General features: G+C 25.9%; 1 protein-coding gene across 22 annotated transcripts in view; it reads right to left on the minus strand.

Annotated features, from left to right (window-relative positions):
- The window catches only part of LOC107071254 (QRFP-like peptide receptor), a 59833-nt gene that overhangs the window by 35665 nt on the left and 4361 nt on the right, over positions 1–19807 (minus strand). For 13 of the 22 annotated variants that reach the window (XM_089179006.1, XM_089179018.1, XM_089179020.1 and 10 more), the window contains 2 exons: positions 12156–12618; positions 10001–10131 (listed from right to left, as the gene is read on the minus strand). In XM_089179006.1, the coding sequence (XP_089035132.1) occupies positions 10001–10131; positions 12156–12291 (267 nt within the window). In that variant the 5' untranslated portion in view covers positions 12292–12618. Of the gene's footprint in view, positions 1–10000; positions 10132–12155; positions 12650–19807 lie in introns of all 22 variants that reach the window. The other 9 variants (XM_089179014.1, XM_089179013.1, XM_089179012.1 and 6 more) reach the window with 4 other exon arrangements.

Genomic DNA, 19807 nt, shown 5'->3' on the forward strand with positions numbered 1-19807 from the left:
TGGGCCGATACTAAATGCCGGTAATGGGCCGATACTAAATGCCGGTAATGGGCCGATACTAAATGCCGGTAATGGGCCGTTAATAAATGCCGGTAATGGGCCGATAATAAATGCCGGTAATGGGCCGATAATAAATGCCGGTAATGGGCCGATAATAACTGCCGGTAATGGGCCGATACTAAATGCCGGTAATGGGCCGTTAATAAATGCCGGTAATGGGCCGATAATAAATGCCGGTAATGGGCCGATACTAAATGCCGGTAATGGGCCGATAATAAATGCCGGTAATGGGCCGATAATAAATGCCGGTAATGGGCCGATAATAAATTTTATTAATGGGCCGATAATAAATTTTATTAATGGGCCGATAATAAATTTTATTAATGGGCCGATAATAAATTTTATTAATGGGCGGATAATAAATTTTATTAATGGGCCGATAATAAATTTTATTAATGGGCCGATAATAAATTTTATTAATGGGCCGATAATAAATTTTATTAATAGGCCGATAATAACTGCCATTAATGCGCCGATAATAACTGCCATATATAAATAAATATGTGTGTTTATTTTATTTAATATTAAATTATTTATATATTTATATATTTAAATTAAAAATAATATTATAATTATATATATTAAATATATTTTTAATTATACATTGAATTATTTTATTTTTTTAAATAAATATAAAATAAAATATATATAATAATATATAATGAAATAATAAAATAATAAAATATACATACATATCGGAAATTAAAAAATATCGTATAAAAAAACCAAAAAAATATTTTTAAAAAATAAAAAAATAAAAATTCCATTGTCTATCTATCTACATAGAAAAAAAAATAACCTATGGGAATAAAGATACACTTAAAAAGCGAATAGGTTGATCGATTTGTCAATATGACGTGCGACACGCACTTAGGATTATCAGAGAACGAATGAAAAAAGAAAGAAAAACAAAAAATTGCATATCCTGTTTGCGATTCTACGAGAGCCACTTTAAATTCCACCCCTCTCTCTCTCTCTCATTCTCTCTTCCACACTCTCTCTTTCTATCTCTCTCTCTCTCTCGTTTTTGCGATAAATCCTCAAAGATATGTAATAAATAAAACACATTAAATAAATTTACATCTACACGTACCTACATACATACATACATATATACATATACATATGTGTATATATATAAAGAAAAGAAAATCCATAGAGATTCACAATTTAATCTCATTTAATTATGATAAAATATAAACATATATATATATATATATATATATATATGTCAAAACATATTATAATTCATATTCGTTTATCGATAAAATATTTCATTTACAAAGTATTAACAAAATATCTCAAATAAAAATACATTGATTAATGTTCAGTGGTGTGTATTCATTTAAATGATTCTTTTATTATTATTTTTATTCCCTCATTAGCATAATGAGATTGATTAATAAATGTTAATTTTTATAAACGAAAGTATTTATTTATATATATATATACATTTCAATCATTAAATTGTCATCTTTTAAAATCACACACACACATACACAATTCATGTTTTATTATTAAATATAATTTATTATTAACTAAGAGTGCCCTGCCATGTGTTACTGTGCTGACTCACAATCAGTCCGATACACACGTCAATAAAATAATATTGCGATTATAAATTAAGATATTATAAACTATCCTATCTTTCAAGTTGAATGAAATTGCACACAGTGTAGAAAATTTGATTAAAATTGGTTCAGTAGTTTAGGAATTCATTGCGGACAAACAAAGTGACACGTAATTTATATATATTAAGATATTCTATCTTTCAAGTTGAATAAAATTGCACACAGTGTATAAAATTTGATTAAAATTGGTTCAGTAGTTTAGGAGTTCATTGCGGACAACAACGTGACACACGTAATTTTTATATATTAAGATAAATTATTTCATTACTACAAAACATTTTAATTCAAAGTATTTAGCACTCAAAAGGGTTCAAATAAATTCATGTCTGTTATCATTTTGTTTTTTTAATCTAATTTTCCTTGTTTTTCTCTTTAACACGTTGAGCGCCACGTCAGTCATCGATGACTGACGATAAACTTTCCGTTTAGGCCATGTCAGTCATTTGTGACTGACACTGTTTACATTTTTCAATACAAAGTAAGACCTGTGGCCTGACGAGAACTTCCTTAAAAATCGGCATGGCATTCAACGTGTTAAACAAACGAAAAATATACAATGAGTTTGTATAAATGGATACTTTAAATACGATCTATAATCTTCTTTACTTTACTTTACTTTCTGTAATATAAATGATAAGAATTTCTGTCAAGTGCAAAAGAAAGTACAATGAGACTGAAACTTTCCCTTTTTATTTTCTTTCTTTCTTTTTTGTTTTGTTTTATATCACCCTAATATTTAAAAAAAAAGGGAGAAGTAAAATAAAAGAATATAAAGCGATATTCTCTTCTTCTTCTTCTTCTTCTTTTTCTTCTTCTGAAAGTTTACCTTTTCACAAAAATGTTATCGCTAAAGTTTTCACATTCGAAACGATTCGTTAAACGAGATATACTTCGGTAAAATATATTACACGAAATTTGGCTCACTCAGATGAAAATTTTGATCTACCTTAAAAAAGGACAGAGTGTGTGTGTGTGTGTGTGTTAAGACTCAACCTTGAAAATTATTCATTAAGAAGTACAATCTTTTTTTTCTTATTTGTTTTTTTTTTGTGTGGAGTAGGGTCGAAAGATAATCTTCAAATTTATTAGATAACATTTTTGTAACATCGTTGTTTATTCAAACACGAATTAAATAAAACTTGGAATATTGTTTTCCTGCTTTTTTTCTTTTTGTTTTTTTTTTTCATGATTTTATTAAATATTTATATATTATTTTTGTTTTGTTACTAATTAATCGTAACATTTTGTGAAATATTTATAGAGAAAGATACGAAAGGTAGGATAAAGGAATTGTCGTATTTATAAAATTAAAAGAAAAAAAAAAACATATTTTTACTTTGAAAAGAATATTGCGTATACGAATTATACTTTGAAATATTACAATAGAATTAATGTGAACGAGAAAGAAGATAAAGAGAATTAATAATATTTTTCATTTGTTAAAAATACACATTTTCAACGTAATATGATAAACTTGATATTTCCATTTCAAGCTGAATTACGTTTTAGACCCCATTCTATTATAATAATCTTTCTCTATTATGCGATAGAAAAAGTTAAAGAATTTATACGACGATGAAATATTTTATTATCTTGTGAACTTGCACAGAGAGAGAGAGAAAGAGAGAAAGAGAGAGAGAAAGAGAGGAAAAGAGAGAGAGAGAAGTGGTGCAACCCACGCATATGGTCAGCCACTTAGTGACAAGTGACTTCAATTAAAATAGTTATGTTGACAACTATACTAAATCGATTTTTTCTTAAACAATTCTTGAAGACATTATTTTTCTAATTTAATCGTCAATACAAAATTATAAAAAAAAAATAAAAATATAAATAAACATAAAAATATGTATTACATCTTTTACAAAAAATATCAAACAATTATTTGAAAAAATAATAATAAATAAAAATATATTAATAAATACAAATTTATATTTAAAAAAAGCTACTATTTAAATTCATATATTTTTCTAAATTAAAATTAAAATACATTTAATAAAAATAATTAAAGAAAATCGTCGTACAAAATTAAAAATTAAAAATAAAAGATGTATTACACCTATCAAAAAAATATCCAAAAATTATTTGAAAAAATAATAATAAATACAAATATATTAATAAATACAAATTTATATTTAAAAAAAGCTACTATTTAAATTCTTATATTTTTCCAAAATTAAAATTCAAATAAATTTCATAAAAATAATTAAAGAAAATCGTCGTACAAAATTAAAAATTAAAAATAAAAGATGTATTACACCTATCAAAAAAATATTCAAAAATTATATGAAAATGTAATAAATAAAAAAAAATATATTAAAAAATACAAATTTATAAAAAAAAAAAACAAAAGCTACTATTCAAATTCTCATTTTTTTCTTTCACAAAATTAAAATATAAAAATAAATTGAATAAAAATAATACATACACACACAAGATAAATAATAATTTCAATTAAATTCGTATTTATCGAACACTCCCTTGTAACATCATTTAAAGAAACATAATCAATATTAACTTTAATAAACACACACACACAAATTACCAAATTATAAAAACATATTGTTCAAACAATTAATTACAATATCAATACTGTCACAAAAAAAATAAATTATAAATGAACAAATAATATTAAACAAAATTGATGAAATACTCAAAACAATGTGTCGTACACATTTATGAAAATTGAGGAGGAATTGGTAATGGCCAATTAGAAATGTTGGAATTGACGATAACCAATTTGGAATGTCATAATCAGTTATGAATAGTATGTGATGTATGCAGAAGATAGTCAAACCATGGGAATGTGAACATTATCAGGAAGATCATTGATTAATCTTAACGATATTATCTAATTAAACGTTAAATGTGATGATAAACCATGACACATGACATTATCCATTTTATTTTTATTTATTTCTTTTTTTCTTTCTTTCTTTCTTACTGTTTAATCGAATCGATCTGTGTTTGTCCTAGAGATACATATACATGTGTATTATATTAATGTATGTGTTTATTACGTGTACGTGACATTTGATTCAAGTATTGCGATTAGATCCTATAATCGAGTACTATCTATCTAAAATAGAACGTGCAATTTAAAGTGGAAATACTGATATTAACTTAAAGTTTAATCTAATATTATTTTATTATGTTAATAATTATTACTGTTTAATTTTATCTCAAGGCCATTTTCTATATCCGAATTTATATAATATTATGTCTCATTAAATATATAATAGTAAAGTATCTTTTAAAAAAATTAAATAATAATCTTCTTCTTTAATATATGTAAATTACGTGTCATGTTGTTTGTCCGCAATGGATTCCTAAACTATTGAACAGATTTTAATCAAATTTTACACACTGTGTGCAATTTCATTCAACTTGAAAGATAGAATATCTTAATATATAAAAATTACGTGTCACGTTGTTTGTTCGCAATGGACTCCTAAACTATTGAACAGATTTTAATCAAATTTTACACACTGTGTGCAATTTCATTCAACTTGAAAGATAGGATAGTTTATATCTCAATTTATAATCGAATTATTTGTTTATTAACAAAGAATCATGATTTAATTATATATTTATTATTTTTCTTTTATATTTCAAATGATTGATAGTTGTGGTATCGAACTAAACGTTGAGAATGCGTTAATAGAATGAAAAAAAAAAAAGAAATTATGGAATGAATTGCAATGAAAAAATTGAAGAAAGTTAGAGTAACAAGCATAAGTTCTATTTCTAATAGAAATTTCTTATCTCTTTCAGTATACGATATCCTTGATAACGTGTCGACTAACAAATACGACCAATCATTCAATAAAACATAAACGTAAAAAGGATCTTTTTTCTTATCAATGATAAAGTGGTGCTCAAATTCAAAGATCTTGTACATTTATTTTTTATTTTATTTCCACCACCTTTTACGTGGTTCAAATAATTTACTAATTTTAGTATTTTCATCATTTTTTGTTTTTTTTTTAATTATTTTATTACTCATGAACAGTGATAACTTTAAAGGTAAAATTTTCATTCTAATGAAACATAAGATCAAAATTAATAAATATTTAAAGTACTGTAATAGGTATGTAATGTTTAAAACAATGTAACAAACAAATATAATTAATAGAGAACAATACTAAGTCCGATATACTATAATAAATTGTTAATTGATCAAAAGAAATGTGTTTTATTAAAATACTAGCTGTTTTATTATTTTTCTGTAATTAATTATTTGAAGATTCCCGCGCAATGATAACTACGAGAGTCAAATCTTTTTGTAATATAAAAAGAATGTATTACAGTATTAAAATAAATTGTTAATTAATCAATAGGAATGTGTATTAATGTTTAACATTTGAATTATTTGAAGGTTCCCGCGCAGTGATGACTACGAAAATCAAATCTACTAGTAATATAAAAAGAATGTATTACAGTATTAAAATAAATTGTTAAATAATCGATGACAATGTGTATTAATGTTTAAAAGCACGAAATATACCTCAGGTGTACCGTCTTATTCGAAATTCACCAACAAACTGATACGTTGTCCTCAATAAAAGTTTTTATGTTCAATGTTGTTTACACGACCTTTCAAACGTTACGCATGTGTATAACGGGTGTGTAATATTCCTAATAAATAAAATTTTAAATGATAACTCTTAGATTTTAACTGTTTTATCAATTTTTATGTAATTATTTAAAGTTTCCCGCGCATTGATGACTACGACGATCAAATGTGACTGTAAATGTGTAAAAAAAAAACAAATCAAATGTATATCTGACTACTATTAATATTTTATTTTCAACATGACAAGATAGTTGACTAGTATTTCAAAAATATAAAAATACAATTCCAAACGTTACGCATGTATATAACGGGTGTAATATTCCTAATAAATAAAATTTTAAATGATAACTCTTAGATTTTAACTGTTTTATCAATTTTTATGTAATTATTTGAAATTTCCCGCGCATTGATGACTACGACGATCAAATGTGACTGTAAATGTTTAAAAAAAAACAAATCAAATATATATCTGACTATTATTAATATTTTATTTTCAACATGACAAGATAGTTGACTAGTATTTCATAGATATAAAAATACAATTTTTATTTGAATATGTTTAAAAATATTTAATAAAATGTTATACATATACATTGATATACATTTTTAACGAAATCTAATTTTAAAGTAGATAATATTTCTTCTCTCTCTCTCTCTCTCTCTCTCTCTTTCACTATCTTTTCTAAGAGAGATAGAGAGAGAGGAAAAGATGGATCGCATTACACGGTTTATAACTCTGTCAAGGATAGATACAAGAAGAAAAGATATACGAAGCGAGAAGCGAATAATTGAAATACCGTCACCATCAACATAACATGTGATGCCTTCGAGGGATGAATTAATGGCATTCATGAGAAAAAATAAAAAAGAATAAAAAAAAAAGAGTCTATAAGAGAAAGAGAGAGAGAGAGAGAGAGATAGAATGATACTCTTCCTATTTTTTTAATTTTTTTTTATTCCATTCTTTCATCAATCTTTTATAATATTTCATTATTATTAATATTATTATAATATTACCATGAGAAATACATATTCTAATTTATTATTGATGAATATATATTTTTTTCATTCTGATTGATAAAAAAAATTATATTTAATATAGGTTAGGTAGGATAGAGGAAAAAGTTTGCACATAATATATAGAAATTATTTTACCTAACCAAACTTTTAATAAAATATTGGTATAGGATCGAAATATATATTATAATATACTATAAAATACAAATTCTAATTTACTATCAACGAATATTTGTAATTCTGATTGATAACAAAATAATATTTAATATTAAAATCGAAAAGGTGGGGGGTGGGGGTTGAATTTTGCACGTAATATACAAAATATTGTATTTAACCGAACTTTTAATAAAATATCGGTATCAAATATTATTATAATATTCCATAGAATACACTTAAATACGCTATCTGGTGGCTAAATTGAAAATTAGTATAGATAGGACGAATTGTCTACGTCATCGTGGGATCTTCTAGCACTTGAATACGCTATCTGGTGGCTAAATTCAAAATTAGCCCCTCCCAGAGATCCCAATAGGTAGGGTGGGGGAAACTTTGCATGTAATATACACACCGTATTTAATCTAACCTAACTTTTAATAAAATAACAGAGTAGAGGATCGAAATAAGTTTGTTAAAAGCAGTTATCATGATCGTCAAGGTTATTCAAACATATCTTATGGTAATCGATATTTTCCATTAGAAACGGTATCAGAGAGAAATCGTATCTTTAAAAGAGTTAAAGTTTTCTTTGATAAATTGATCGATAGGTTAATCGATGTATATTAAAGGATCGATCAATGATATCTCACCAATCAATGACCATACTCTTTCATTCCAATAAATCATAAATCTATTAAATACACTACCTTTTTATTATTAGTTAACATATATATATAAACAAATAAATAATCTTATTCGAAATAATAGAAAAAAAAAAAATACAAAAAATATTCAAAAGGTCTAATTTAATTAATAATTAATGTTTGTATTATAATAAACAGTCTCATTTAATTGATAATTAATTTTTTTTATTATAATAAACAGTCTAATTTATTTGATAATTAATTTTTTTATTGTAATAAACAGTCTTATTTAATTGATAATTAATTTTTTTATTGTAATAAACAGTCTAATTTAATTAATAATTAATTTTGTATTATAATATAAAGTCTTATTTAATTGATAATTAATTTGATATTATAATAAACAGTCTAATTTAATTGATAATTAATTTTGTTTTATTATAATTAATATATAATATTTTTATTATAATAAAAAGGTCTCATTTGATTGATAATTAATTTTTTTTATTATAATAAACAGTCTAATTTAATTAATAATTAATTTTGTATTATAATAAACAGTCTCATTCAATTAATAATTAATTTCTTTTTTCAAATATAACTTAATAATAATACAAATATTAAATAAATAATAAATTGACGATTAATAAATCATTGATAATGAGAATCATTGTTAAAAAATGAATGTAAAAACGTATTGAAACCTTGACAGGTAAAATGGTTAAGGTAAACTGGTTAAAGTGTTGGTTGGTTAAAAGGTAGAAAAGGGTGACGAAAATAGGGATAACAGTTGATGTATAAGTTCCTTTGCTTCCTCTATATAAATCAAAAGAGAACTACTACACCAACAAGCCCCTTTTACGGAAACGTAATTCACCTCGTCTTGTCCACGTTCTTGGCACCCTTTGAGATACTTCTAAATGACAATGGATGAAGGGAAAAAGGGGAGGATGATAAAAAATGTGCCGAATACGCATCGAAATGACTTACTTCACACCCCCTTAACATCCCCTTCTTCTAGCCCCTTTACTACAACCTTACCCTTCTTTTTTTTTTTTTTATTTCATTCATTCCCCTTTTAACTGTTAGAAGTATGTTAGATATGAAATAAACCTTGAAACATTTAATAAAATCCTTACCGTAAAATTTCTACTAGATTAGACATTTTTTTTTATTTATTTCATTTCTCTTTTTTTTTGTATAAAATTTTGATTGGACAAATTACTCACGTTATCGAAGAATCAAAATTATATTTATTATTATTATTTATATTTTTCTTTGTTAAAATATATAATAATTATAATAAACCTTCTTCTTTATTTTTTTACTGTATATAATAATAAAATAATAATAATAATAATAATATAAATTTGTTGAAAACAAATAATAAAATGAAGTATATAAAAAAAGTTTACGAATTTTTCCTTAAACTAAAGTTTTCTACCAAATTATAAACAAATTAAATTAACTCAAAATAAAAATAAAATTATAAAGCTTATACTCTACCATATATAACAATAATAATAATAATAATAATAAAATAATATTAATATAAATTTGTTGAAAACAAATAATAAAATGAAGTATATAACAGAAGTTTACCAAATTTTTCCTAAACAAGTTTTGTACCAAATTAAATTAACTTGAAATCAATTAAAAAAAAAAAAAAAGAAAAAATACAACAAAAATTTGATAAAGTTTGTAAAATTAATTATGATGTAAAAATATCTAGAAACTTTTGAAATTAATTACTATTAAATAAAATTGATTATCTACAAAATTTATACAGTTAAAACTGTTACACTAAAACATGAGTTGTAAAAGTTGTGCATACGAGTTTAATATTTAAACAATTATTTATACAAAATCACGTTGATTTTGTCAACTAATATTATTATTATTATTATTTAACTTACCTTAACAGGTATACAAAAAATGATCAAAAGAAGATCAGCTGTAGCCAAACCACCGAGAAAAACGTTGGTTGGTGTTGCTGGTAATGGTCTGAGTCTTGGACAAAGTGTTGATGCAATGATGACTACGTTTCCTACACAAAAATCAAAAACAATTTTATTATTTAATTATTATTATTATACTATTATTCTCATTGATATTTATAAGAGAGATTTCTAACGGTTGAAGTGACAATTTATGATGGAAAATGACAGATTTAATGGTTACCATTCTAACTGTTTAATATCATTTGTTAACTATTAAGTCGAGTCATAAATAACTTCCCTTTTTTATGAGACAAAGAATGGACGCTTTTCTGCGACTGATAACTGCAAGACACCTTTCATGGACTTTTTTGTTTGCACTCTTTGCAATTGTTCAACGTATCTATTGAATTTTGCTCTCAATATTACCTTTAAAAGGTTCATCAAAGTTGGAAATACGTCCCTGCACTCGGTTCATCTTTTAACCTTTGCTTACCACTCTTCCTGGAGTAACACGCTTACCACACCCGGGTCCAAAGGACCCGGACGAGAAAAATCGTCATAAAAAAGAAACTATTGCATAAATTTACTTCAACATTTTTTTTGAGACCTCTTTAATACTTACTTTAAAAGACTATATAAGTTTTATAGCTTTAAATTAAATTTAAATATGTTTAAAAAATTACCAAAGTTGAACAATTGAGAAAAACGACTCAAGTTGCAAAAAAGGTCTGGGTCTTTTGGATCAAGTGTGGTAAGTAAAGGTTAAGATCGTATTTCTAGAACGGAATTTTACAAATCAATTTCTGACTGCCCTATCAGTTATCAAGTCCTGCACTGTATAAGCTGTATATTTTTGTCAGTTGCCACTTTAGTGCTATTGCCTTGTTGTTTCAATTCTTAAAGCATTACATGGTCGAATATGCACTTTTTACTATACATTTCAGTGGTTAAGAAAAAATGGTTAAATGTAACATTGATTACATAAAAAAAAGTTGACAGAAGACTAAACTGAATCCTCATCTATACAGTGATATTAAAAATTCGTTTGTTTCGGTGACTTATAGTAGGTAAATACGAAAAATGGATTCAACATAGACGTATCAGAAGTTACTTATGACTCAACCTAATATTACTATACATTTCAATACTTTGTGTTGAGTTGAATGAAAATAACGATACAAGGTATAAACGTGATCATTGGTTAAACCATTGGTGAGAGAAATACCAAAGTTCATTGTTAACATATCATTGATTATGAAAGTGTCATAATAAATTAGGAGTATAAATACCAATTATTTATGATAGTACATATATTTAATCATTGATTAATTAGCTTATCAAATATAATTGTATTTATCACAATTATATTATTAATTATTGAAACTTAATAACCCAATAATATTCATTCAAATTCGATTAATCAAAATTATCTAATAGTTGAAGTAATAAATTGTTTATAAAATATGTGTTTGCAACAGTTTGTATGAGAAATCAAAATGCACATACACTAATATTAATTTTAATTAATTGTAAGTTTTGTGTTCAATTTTTTTTTGTTAACTTAAAAAAAGTATGAATGTGTGGCCTTTATAAAAAAAAAAAAAAAGAAAAAAGTAAATCAAAATTATGTAATAATAATTATTATAATTAAATAAATTGTTTGCAAAATGTGTGCAAGAGTTTCTATGAAAGACCAAAGTGCATTCAGCAATATTAATTTTAATTAAATTTTTTCTTATCTTTTATTTATTTTATTTTTTTATTTATTAACTTGCAAAAAGTATGAATGACCTTTAGAAAAAAAAATAATCCAACTAAAGTGTACTTTTCATTAATAAAATTGAATTTGGTGCAGTTGATTTGCATACTGTTTTACAATTTCATTTTTATCATCAGAGATAATTTTGTCTTCTTTTATTTCTCAATTTTTTTTTCTTCTTCTTCTTCTTCTTCTTCTTTGTCTTCTTCAAAGATAAAAGATACAAAATAAAATCTTCCTACTTTCTTTCTTACATTTTTTTTTTTTTTTTTTTTTTAATTTTTATTTGATCTTAAGGTAAGTAATGAATATTTTAATTAAAATTTTACCGTAGGATTTGAAAAAAAGATTTGATTTTTAATTAAGTCTTACCTATTAATCCAAGAAAAAAGGTCAGCGAGTAGACAACTAGAACAGGAGCAAGCTCCTTCCATCGAAATTTAGTGAAAGACTCGTTCATATCATAATCAGGAAACTTGATTGTTCCGTTTGTCTCATTGAACGTCATAACGCCGATCGATTTTCACGATTTTCACGATTTTCACCAAAAAACTTTCTTAAGTAAATTAAATCAACTAACCCAACGAACGTTAGAAAATCGTTTTATAATTTTTCATTTAAACATAAACGACGACGACGACGACGATTTAAAACTTTAAATAATGAAAATCACCTAATGGAAGAAATTTCATCCCCATTCACCGTCATACCTTGTTCGTTTTGTCTTAAATTTTATCAAATTGATTTGATTGATTTTTGTTTCATACAAACTTCAATTTATATTGGTTTATTTTTATTCAAATATTCAATGTCTCATCGAATACCCCATGGACTTCTGTTATTTAAATAATCAAATTGTAATCAATCTTTAGAAATAAAAAAAAAAATTATAAAAATGAGAATGAAACATCAGAATTATCTTGTTACTCTTTGTTATTAAACAAATACTTTGATTATAAATTGAGATATAAACTATGCTATCTTTCAAGTTGAATGAAACTGCACACAGTGTGGAAAATTTGATTAAAATCGGTTCAGTAGTTTAGGAGTCCATTGCGAACAAACAACGTGACACATAATTTATATATATTAAGATAAAATAACAAAAAAAATTCATAAAATTTGTACACCATAGTCTTATATAAAACACACGTGTTAGAAGTGAAACTTTCTTAAAACCTTCGCTCCGAGAGAATGAGTCGAATGCATATCAGGAGTCAGATAATTGTAGGGTTTATTTATTATAAAAAAGAAAAAACAAATATCATGCGATTGATTTTCAAAAAAAAAGTTCGATGAATCTACGAAGAAATGAGTCAATGATCGAAGGACTTTGTATTTTTCACAAAATTTCAAATGATCTACGAAGAAATTTGTCAATGATCTGACTGAACTATTTTTCGTAGGTACTCGTGCATTGACAAATTTCTTCGTAGTTCATTGATTTTCATAAATTGAACAAATGTTTTTTTTTTTTTTCCCCCTACACTCGTGCATTGATTGAAATTGTTTGTCGTAAACTCGTAAATTGAAATAAGAAATCAATGCATACTGTCTTCTATCTCATTCTCTCGTCGTTTCATCGTTTCAACGTTTCGTTTCGTTTCGTTTCATTTCCGTTATCCATGGATTTTCGTTCGCTTTTTTTTTCAAATCATCCCCATTCTAAAGAAGTTTTCACTTCAGAAAAAGATCAAATTGAAATGAAATTTCGAAAAAGAAAAATACACGTGTAAATATCGAAAACGTATGAAAGTTGAAAGTTACAGATGAGGGTTAAAAGTCGAAACAAGAAAAAATAAAAAAAAACAGACGAAGACGAAGAAGAAGAAGAAGAAGAAAAAGGGGAGTAGAAAAATAATGGGAACGACGACTTCGCATCGAGGGTAACTGCGTTCCGGTCGTGAGAATCCTCGAAATAAGAAAGAAAAGAAAGAAAACAAAAAGGAAGGGGTGAAAAAAGCAAAGCAAAAAAAAAAGGAAAGAATGAAAGAATGAAAGAATGAAGAAAACGAAAAAGCAGAGTTACAAAATCGCGATAATGACGATAATTGGAACGAGGGTGCATTTGGAATAGACCGACAAAAAAAAAAAAGGAAAAAAAGACAAAAAAGTTAGCAACAATTTCAATGAAAAATCTTTCTCTCTCTCTCTCTCTCTCTCTCTCTCTCTCTCTCTCTCTCTTTCTCTTTCACACACACGATTTTTATTCGAAATTCGAGTTGTCTTGCATTTGGTTGCATTAGATAAATCATTAATGTAATTCTAATCGAATAAATAACCCACCCCTTTCTCAAAACCACCCTTCTGATTTCTTTATCATTAAATTTAATATTGTTAATCAATTAAAAAAAAAAATTCTGCAAAATCTTTTTCTTGTTTGAGTAAAGTAAACTGTAAAATGTAAACTATTGTTTCTAGAATGTGTTAAACATTGATAATGCGATTTAAAATGATAATAGAAAGAGAGACACTTGGATGCTTACAAAACCAAAAAAGAGAGAACAAAATAAAAAATAAATAAAATAGAGAGAGAGAGAGACAGAGAGAGAGACAAAGAAATTGAAGTTTGCAATGCATTCGATAATGTTATTTCATTCGATATCAAACAAGATTATCTTTCCTCTCGAGAATTCTATTGTGTAAATTGAAAACAACTTTTTTTTTATCTCTCACCTCTTTTTTTCCAAACCCACTCTCTCTCTCTCTCTTCTCTCTCTCTCTCTCTCTTTGTCGTATTTTTTAATATTCTCTTTCATATTTGCATTATAGTTTAGTATAGTTTAATATAACTATATAGCTTTAGTTTTAATATTAGTTATATTAACTAATATTAACTAAAATTGTAATTATATAATTATATATAAAAATAATATATATTATAACACACTAATATATTTTTATAATATAATAATATAATTGTGTATATTACAAAATAATACAAATCTTAACACACAAAAGTAATCCTAATTTACTTAATCACAAACTTTCCTATAATAAATAACATTTTATTACAAAAGAAAATAAATAAACAAGTATTATACTTATTGATAATACCTAACACATACACACACACAGACACACACACACCCATCATTAATAATCAATCGATAGATATTTTGTTCACGAAATAAATGAAATAGAAAGCATTTTGGAAATGAAAGGAATACTTGAATTACCATAAAACAATTTTTTAACGAGTGATCTATCTCTAAGCATCCTAGAAAATCCATCTCGAGAACATAATGGATGAAGAGACTCATAGGTTCAGCTTTAATCCCTTGAATACACTCTCTCTCTCTCTCACACACATTCTCTTTCTCTCTCTCTCTTTCTCTCTCTTTCTCTCTCTCTCTCTCTCTGACTTGTGTAACTCGGACAGATTTGCTTTTGCAGAAATGCTTCGCGTTTCCGTAATGATATCTATGCATGTGTATCAATGCGATATTGAAATCGGTTTCATGCATTCACACATGCACTGGGTGACCCAAAAGTCAGCAGACTATTGGTGACAAATAATAAAATAAAAGGTAAACACTTAATAGATTTATTTTTCATTCTAAATTAATTAATAAATTATTTAGAAGTATTGTATTTGTATTTGTATTGTGTTTGTTAAAATATACATAGGGTGTGTGTGTGTGTGTGTTTTAATAGATAAAATAATGATTATACTTTTTTGTGTAGAAATTTTGAAGTCATCCTGTATAACCATATGTATATATTTATATATAGATGCATAAATGCATATTATCTAGGTAAGTATGCAATTGAGTATGAGGAAAATGGGAGTAGATTTCTGATTGTGAGTTATATGATATTCTAACATCTAACGATTAATTTAATTGTGATATGAATATTATTAAATTCAATATTAAAAAAAAAAAAAAACAAAAAAGAAATTTTAAATAATTTAGAAATATGGTTTTATAGTATTTTACAAAAAAAAAAAAAAATAAATAGTTTCACGTAGTAATTATAATAATAACTAGGGGTGCCCCGTCACGCGTTGCTGTGGCTCACAATTAGTCCGATACACACGTCAATAAAATAAAATTGCGATTATAAATTGAGATATTATAAACTATCCTATCTTTCAAGTTGAATGAAACTGCACACAGTGTGTAAAATTTGATTAAAATCGGTTCAGTAGTTTAAGAGTTCATTGCGGACAAACAACGTGACACATAATTTATATATATTAAGATTAGAAAGGGAAATTTATTATAAAAAGATAGTTAGGGTTATTTTATTTTATTTCATAGATCGATCAGAGTGAGAAAGAGATAGTGATTGAAATGAAATCTGTTTGAAATTGTTAGAATTAAGATTTAAATACAGTTACAATACCATAGGATATTACAAAGTTAAATCCAATAAAAAGAGGTGTTTCTCAGATTTTTATAATCTCCAATTACGAATATCATTTGACATTGACTTTTTGTCTCCTTTTTTTACATTCTTTTTCTCATTTACTTCTCTCTCTTTCTCTCTCTCTCTCTCTCTTCAACATTCTTAACACATTCTAACGACTTTCATTTCTTTTTATTCAATTTTTTTTTTTGGGTTCGCAATCATAATACTTGCAGTTAATTAAAATGATGTTAAATATTATTGGTAATATAATCCTTGAATTATATATATATATATATATATATAATGATATTCACATTTGAAATTATTTGAATGATATTTCATTTTCATTTGGTATACTACAAAGATGAAAATTGTGAAGTATCTTTAAAGATGATTGGTTGAATTATTCGAAACAAATATCGTTGTTAACTTGTGATTGAGAAGAAAAATAAAAATATCAATTCATTTTGACGATTTTGAAAAGAAAAATGACGTTTCATATACACTCTCGAAAGTCAGCAGAATAATTTTAGATCAGTCTAACTCGGTTATATTGGATTTATTATGTTGGTCACTTGACTTTGAAGATCCGATTCTCGAAGTTATCCGAACTATATCGGACTTTTTACTCTTTTTTTTCTTTTTCCTTTTACTTCTTCTTCTACTTCTTCTTTTTATTCTTTTTATTCTTTTTTATTTCTATTTCTTCTTCTTCTTCTTCTTCTTTTGCCACCACTTTTAAAAATATAAGAGGAAGAAAAGTTTATAAGGGTTAAAAAGAAATAGAGGTAGAAGAAATAATAATAAAAAAAGAAAAAAAAAAAAAACATTCACAATTTATATAGAAACTTGTTCTTTTTTTTTTTTTTTTTTTTTTTTTATTACCCAGGGAATTCGTACAAAGAATAATTTTTGAACGAACTATCGATGCTAATTTAGATTTTATTTATTAGTTATTTCTTTTTTATGAATTTTTTTTTTCTTTGTTTGTTTGTTGCTACAACTGTTCTTCATGAAAACTTTCAAATGTTTCGTATTCATCATTGAAAACCATTTTTCAAGTAAATTATTTATACTTTATTCTCATCGTTAATAATATAATAATATAATTTAATATATATATTACAAATTAAACTATCTAAAATAAAATGTTAATTTAAATTTAAAAAAAAAAAAAAACAAAAAAAATTGCAAACCATTCTACGAAATAACTAGGACGACCTAATTAAAAGATTAAAAGATTAACACACACAAAAAAAAAGATAAAAAAAAAAAGAGAGAAACACTTGAACAAAAATAAAATAAAATCAAAAATTGAACTGGAACAATAAAAATGAAGAAATCGCTATTTTTGATCGACTGTGTATCTCTGTCATCGAAATTTCTGTCAGTGTCTTAAACCAATTGGCATTTAGCCCGTCTTCCTCTCCCTCTCTCTCTTTCTCTCCCATCTCCACCCACCTCTCTCTTTCTCATTCTCTTTTCATCTTAATCTCAAGATGGCGTAATTCTAAACGGAAACGAGAATGCTTAATGCCGTTCGTAAGTTTGCACAAAGTTGTTACTTTTACAAGTTTATTGGCTTTGGTAAATCTCATTGACAATAGTATGAACCTTATCGTACAAATATTTGCACGTTAAATGTTCTAGAAATGTCAAGATTCTAATCAAGATTCTTAGAAGATGAATAAAACGATGAGTCAAATTATTTATAATCCTCTGATAGATTTGTGATTGCGATGGTGGGTTAAGGATGGTTGATTGTTTTTCATCAGTTTTTAACAATATTTTTGTTTCAATAAAAAGAATAATAATTTTGTTAGATAAAATATTAATGGGGAATGAAATATTACAAAATAATCTTAATCTCAAATTAGTATAAACGTTTGACAAGTTGAGGGCCATGTCAGTCATAAATGACTGACATTCAACTTCAAATTCAGGCCATGTCAGGCACCGGTGTCTGACATTCAGCTTTCGTTTTACTCCTCGTGGCCTGACGAAGATTTTTCGTAAGAATTCACGTGACGCACAACGTGTTAATAAATGAATAATTGTACAAATGGTTGTTGTCCTTCTTTGTAGAAAACTATTTGTTTCGTTTATGTCATTCTATTATATATATACGATATAACAAACATGTGTAGGTGGTGTATACACATGTACAATTTATACATGGGATGCACATACTATCTAAGTACAACGAAGTGCATTCATCACTTCTTTCAATCCAAAGTCGTATGCTCGTATCAACACAGAAAATAAACAAATGGCATAGAATATATATATGTATATATATGTGTGTGTGTGTGTGTGTAGCTTACATGAAGAAAAAGCAACCCATTGAAAAATGTTCACCCTTTTAAAAACATCGGTACAGAACCCCCCACCCTATAAATAGAAGGAAACTTTGCCCTATCTTACTAACGACGATATTTTTTCTTTTTTTTTTTTATTCTGCCAAACGCGAGGAACGTTTTAAATTATTAATACAAATTTTGATAAACGTAGAAGATGAGGAAGAAAATGAAGAAGAAAGTGAAGAAAATGATGATGAAGAAAAAATGAATAAACCTCAATGAAATTTATTAGTGAAATTTACTAGTGAAACAACTCCATTGAAATTTATTAATGAAACTTACTGGTGAAATTTATTAGTGAAAAAACTTTAATAAAAAGTACTACTGAAAAAAGTTCAATGAAATGTACTAGTGAAAAAACTTCAATGAAATTTACTATTGAAATTGACTAGTGAGATTTACTCATGAAATTTAATCGATTTCTTCTACTTCTACTTCTTCTTCTTCTTCTTCTTCTTCTTCTTGTAACTTCCTGTTCGATAATCATGACAAGACGAGTCATGGATAATGCGCCATCATGATTTATATTCCTAAACAAGTAACACGTGCCAGCTATAACTTTGTATTTATAGGATACTCACAGATGACCGTGCACCTTTGTAAACATATGCACTGTCAAAATGTACATAGCGAAAATTACTATCGGTGATGGAAACCGTTCACGATTTTGGATTAACCCACTCATGTACATACACATCTACACATACACATACACATGCATTATTAAATTTCTTTGAAAATGTGTTTAACATTTGAATACTTTTTCTAAATTAATTCTATTCATCAACCATTTAACAATTTTATGTTAAATGGCTGAGATTAATGTGTAAATTTTATTCAATTAATCTTTTTTATACATTTTCTAAATAAATTTGAGATTCATCAAGCATTTAAACAATTTTATGCAACTGTGTAAATCTCTCTTCGTTATTCAACAAAATGACATTTGTATAAATGCACATTTTATTTTCCATAATTACAGTAAGTAAAGTAGACGTGTAATTAAATAAACATTCATTTAAATGGCAAATAATAAATCACGATAGAGGTATATTAATATTAACTTTTTAAATGATTCAATATTTATTTAATATTTGTATCGATGATAAATTCAAATTTGTTTTTGTTAAAAAGATTATATTGAAATATATTTGACTAGGGTTGACCCACCACGCTTTACTGTGACTCACAATCAGTCCGATACACACATTTTTAAGTCAACGAATTACCTTATACCGCCATCTGTTAGAATCTTATCGAACTAACAGAGATAATCATGATTCTTTGTTAATAAACAAATACTTTGAT

The sequence above is a fragment of the Polistes dominula genome, unplaced genomic scaffold, assembly GCF_049000335.1.
Source record: "Polistes dominula isolate Pdom_NZ unplaced genomic scaffold, Pdom_raw_medaka contig_37, whole genome shotgun sequence".
NCBI lineage: Eukaryota > Metazoa > Arthropoda > Insecta > Hymenoptera > Vespidae > Polistes > Polistes dominula.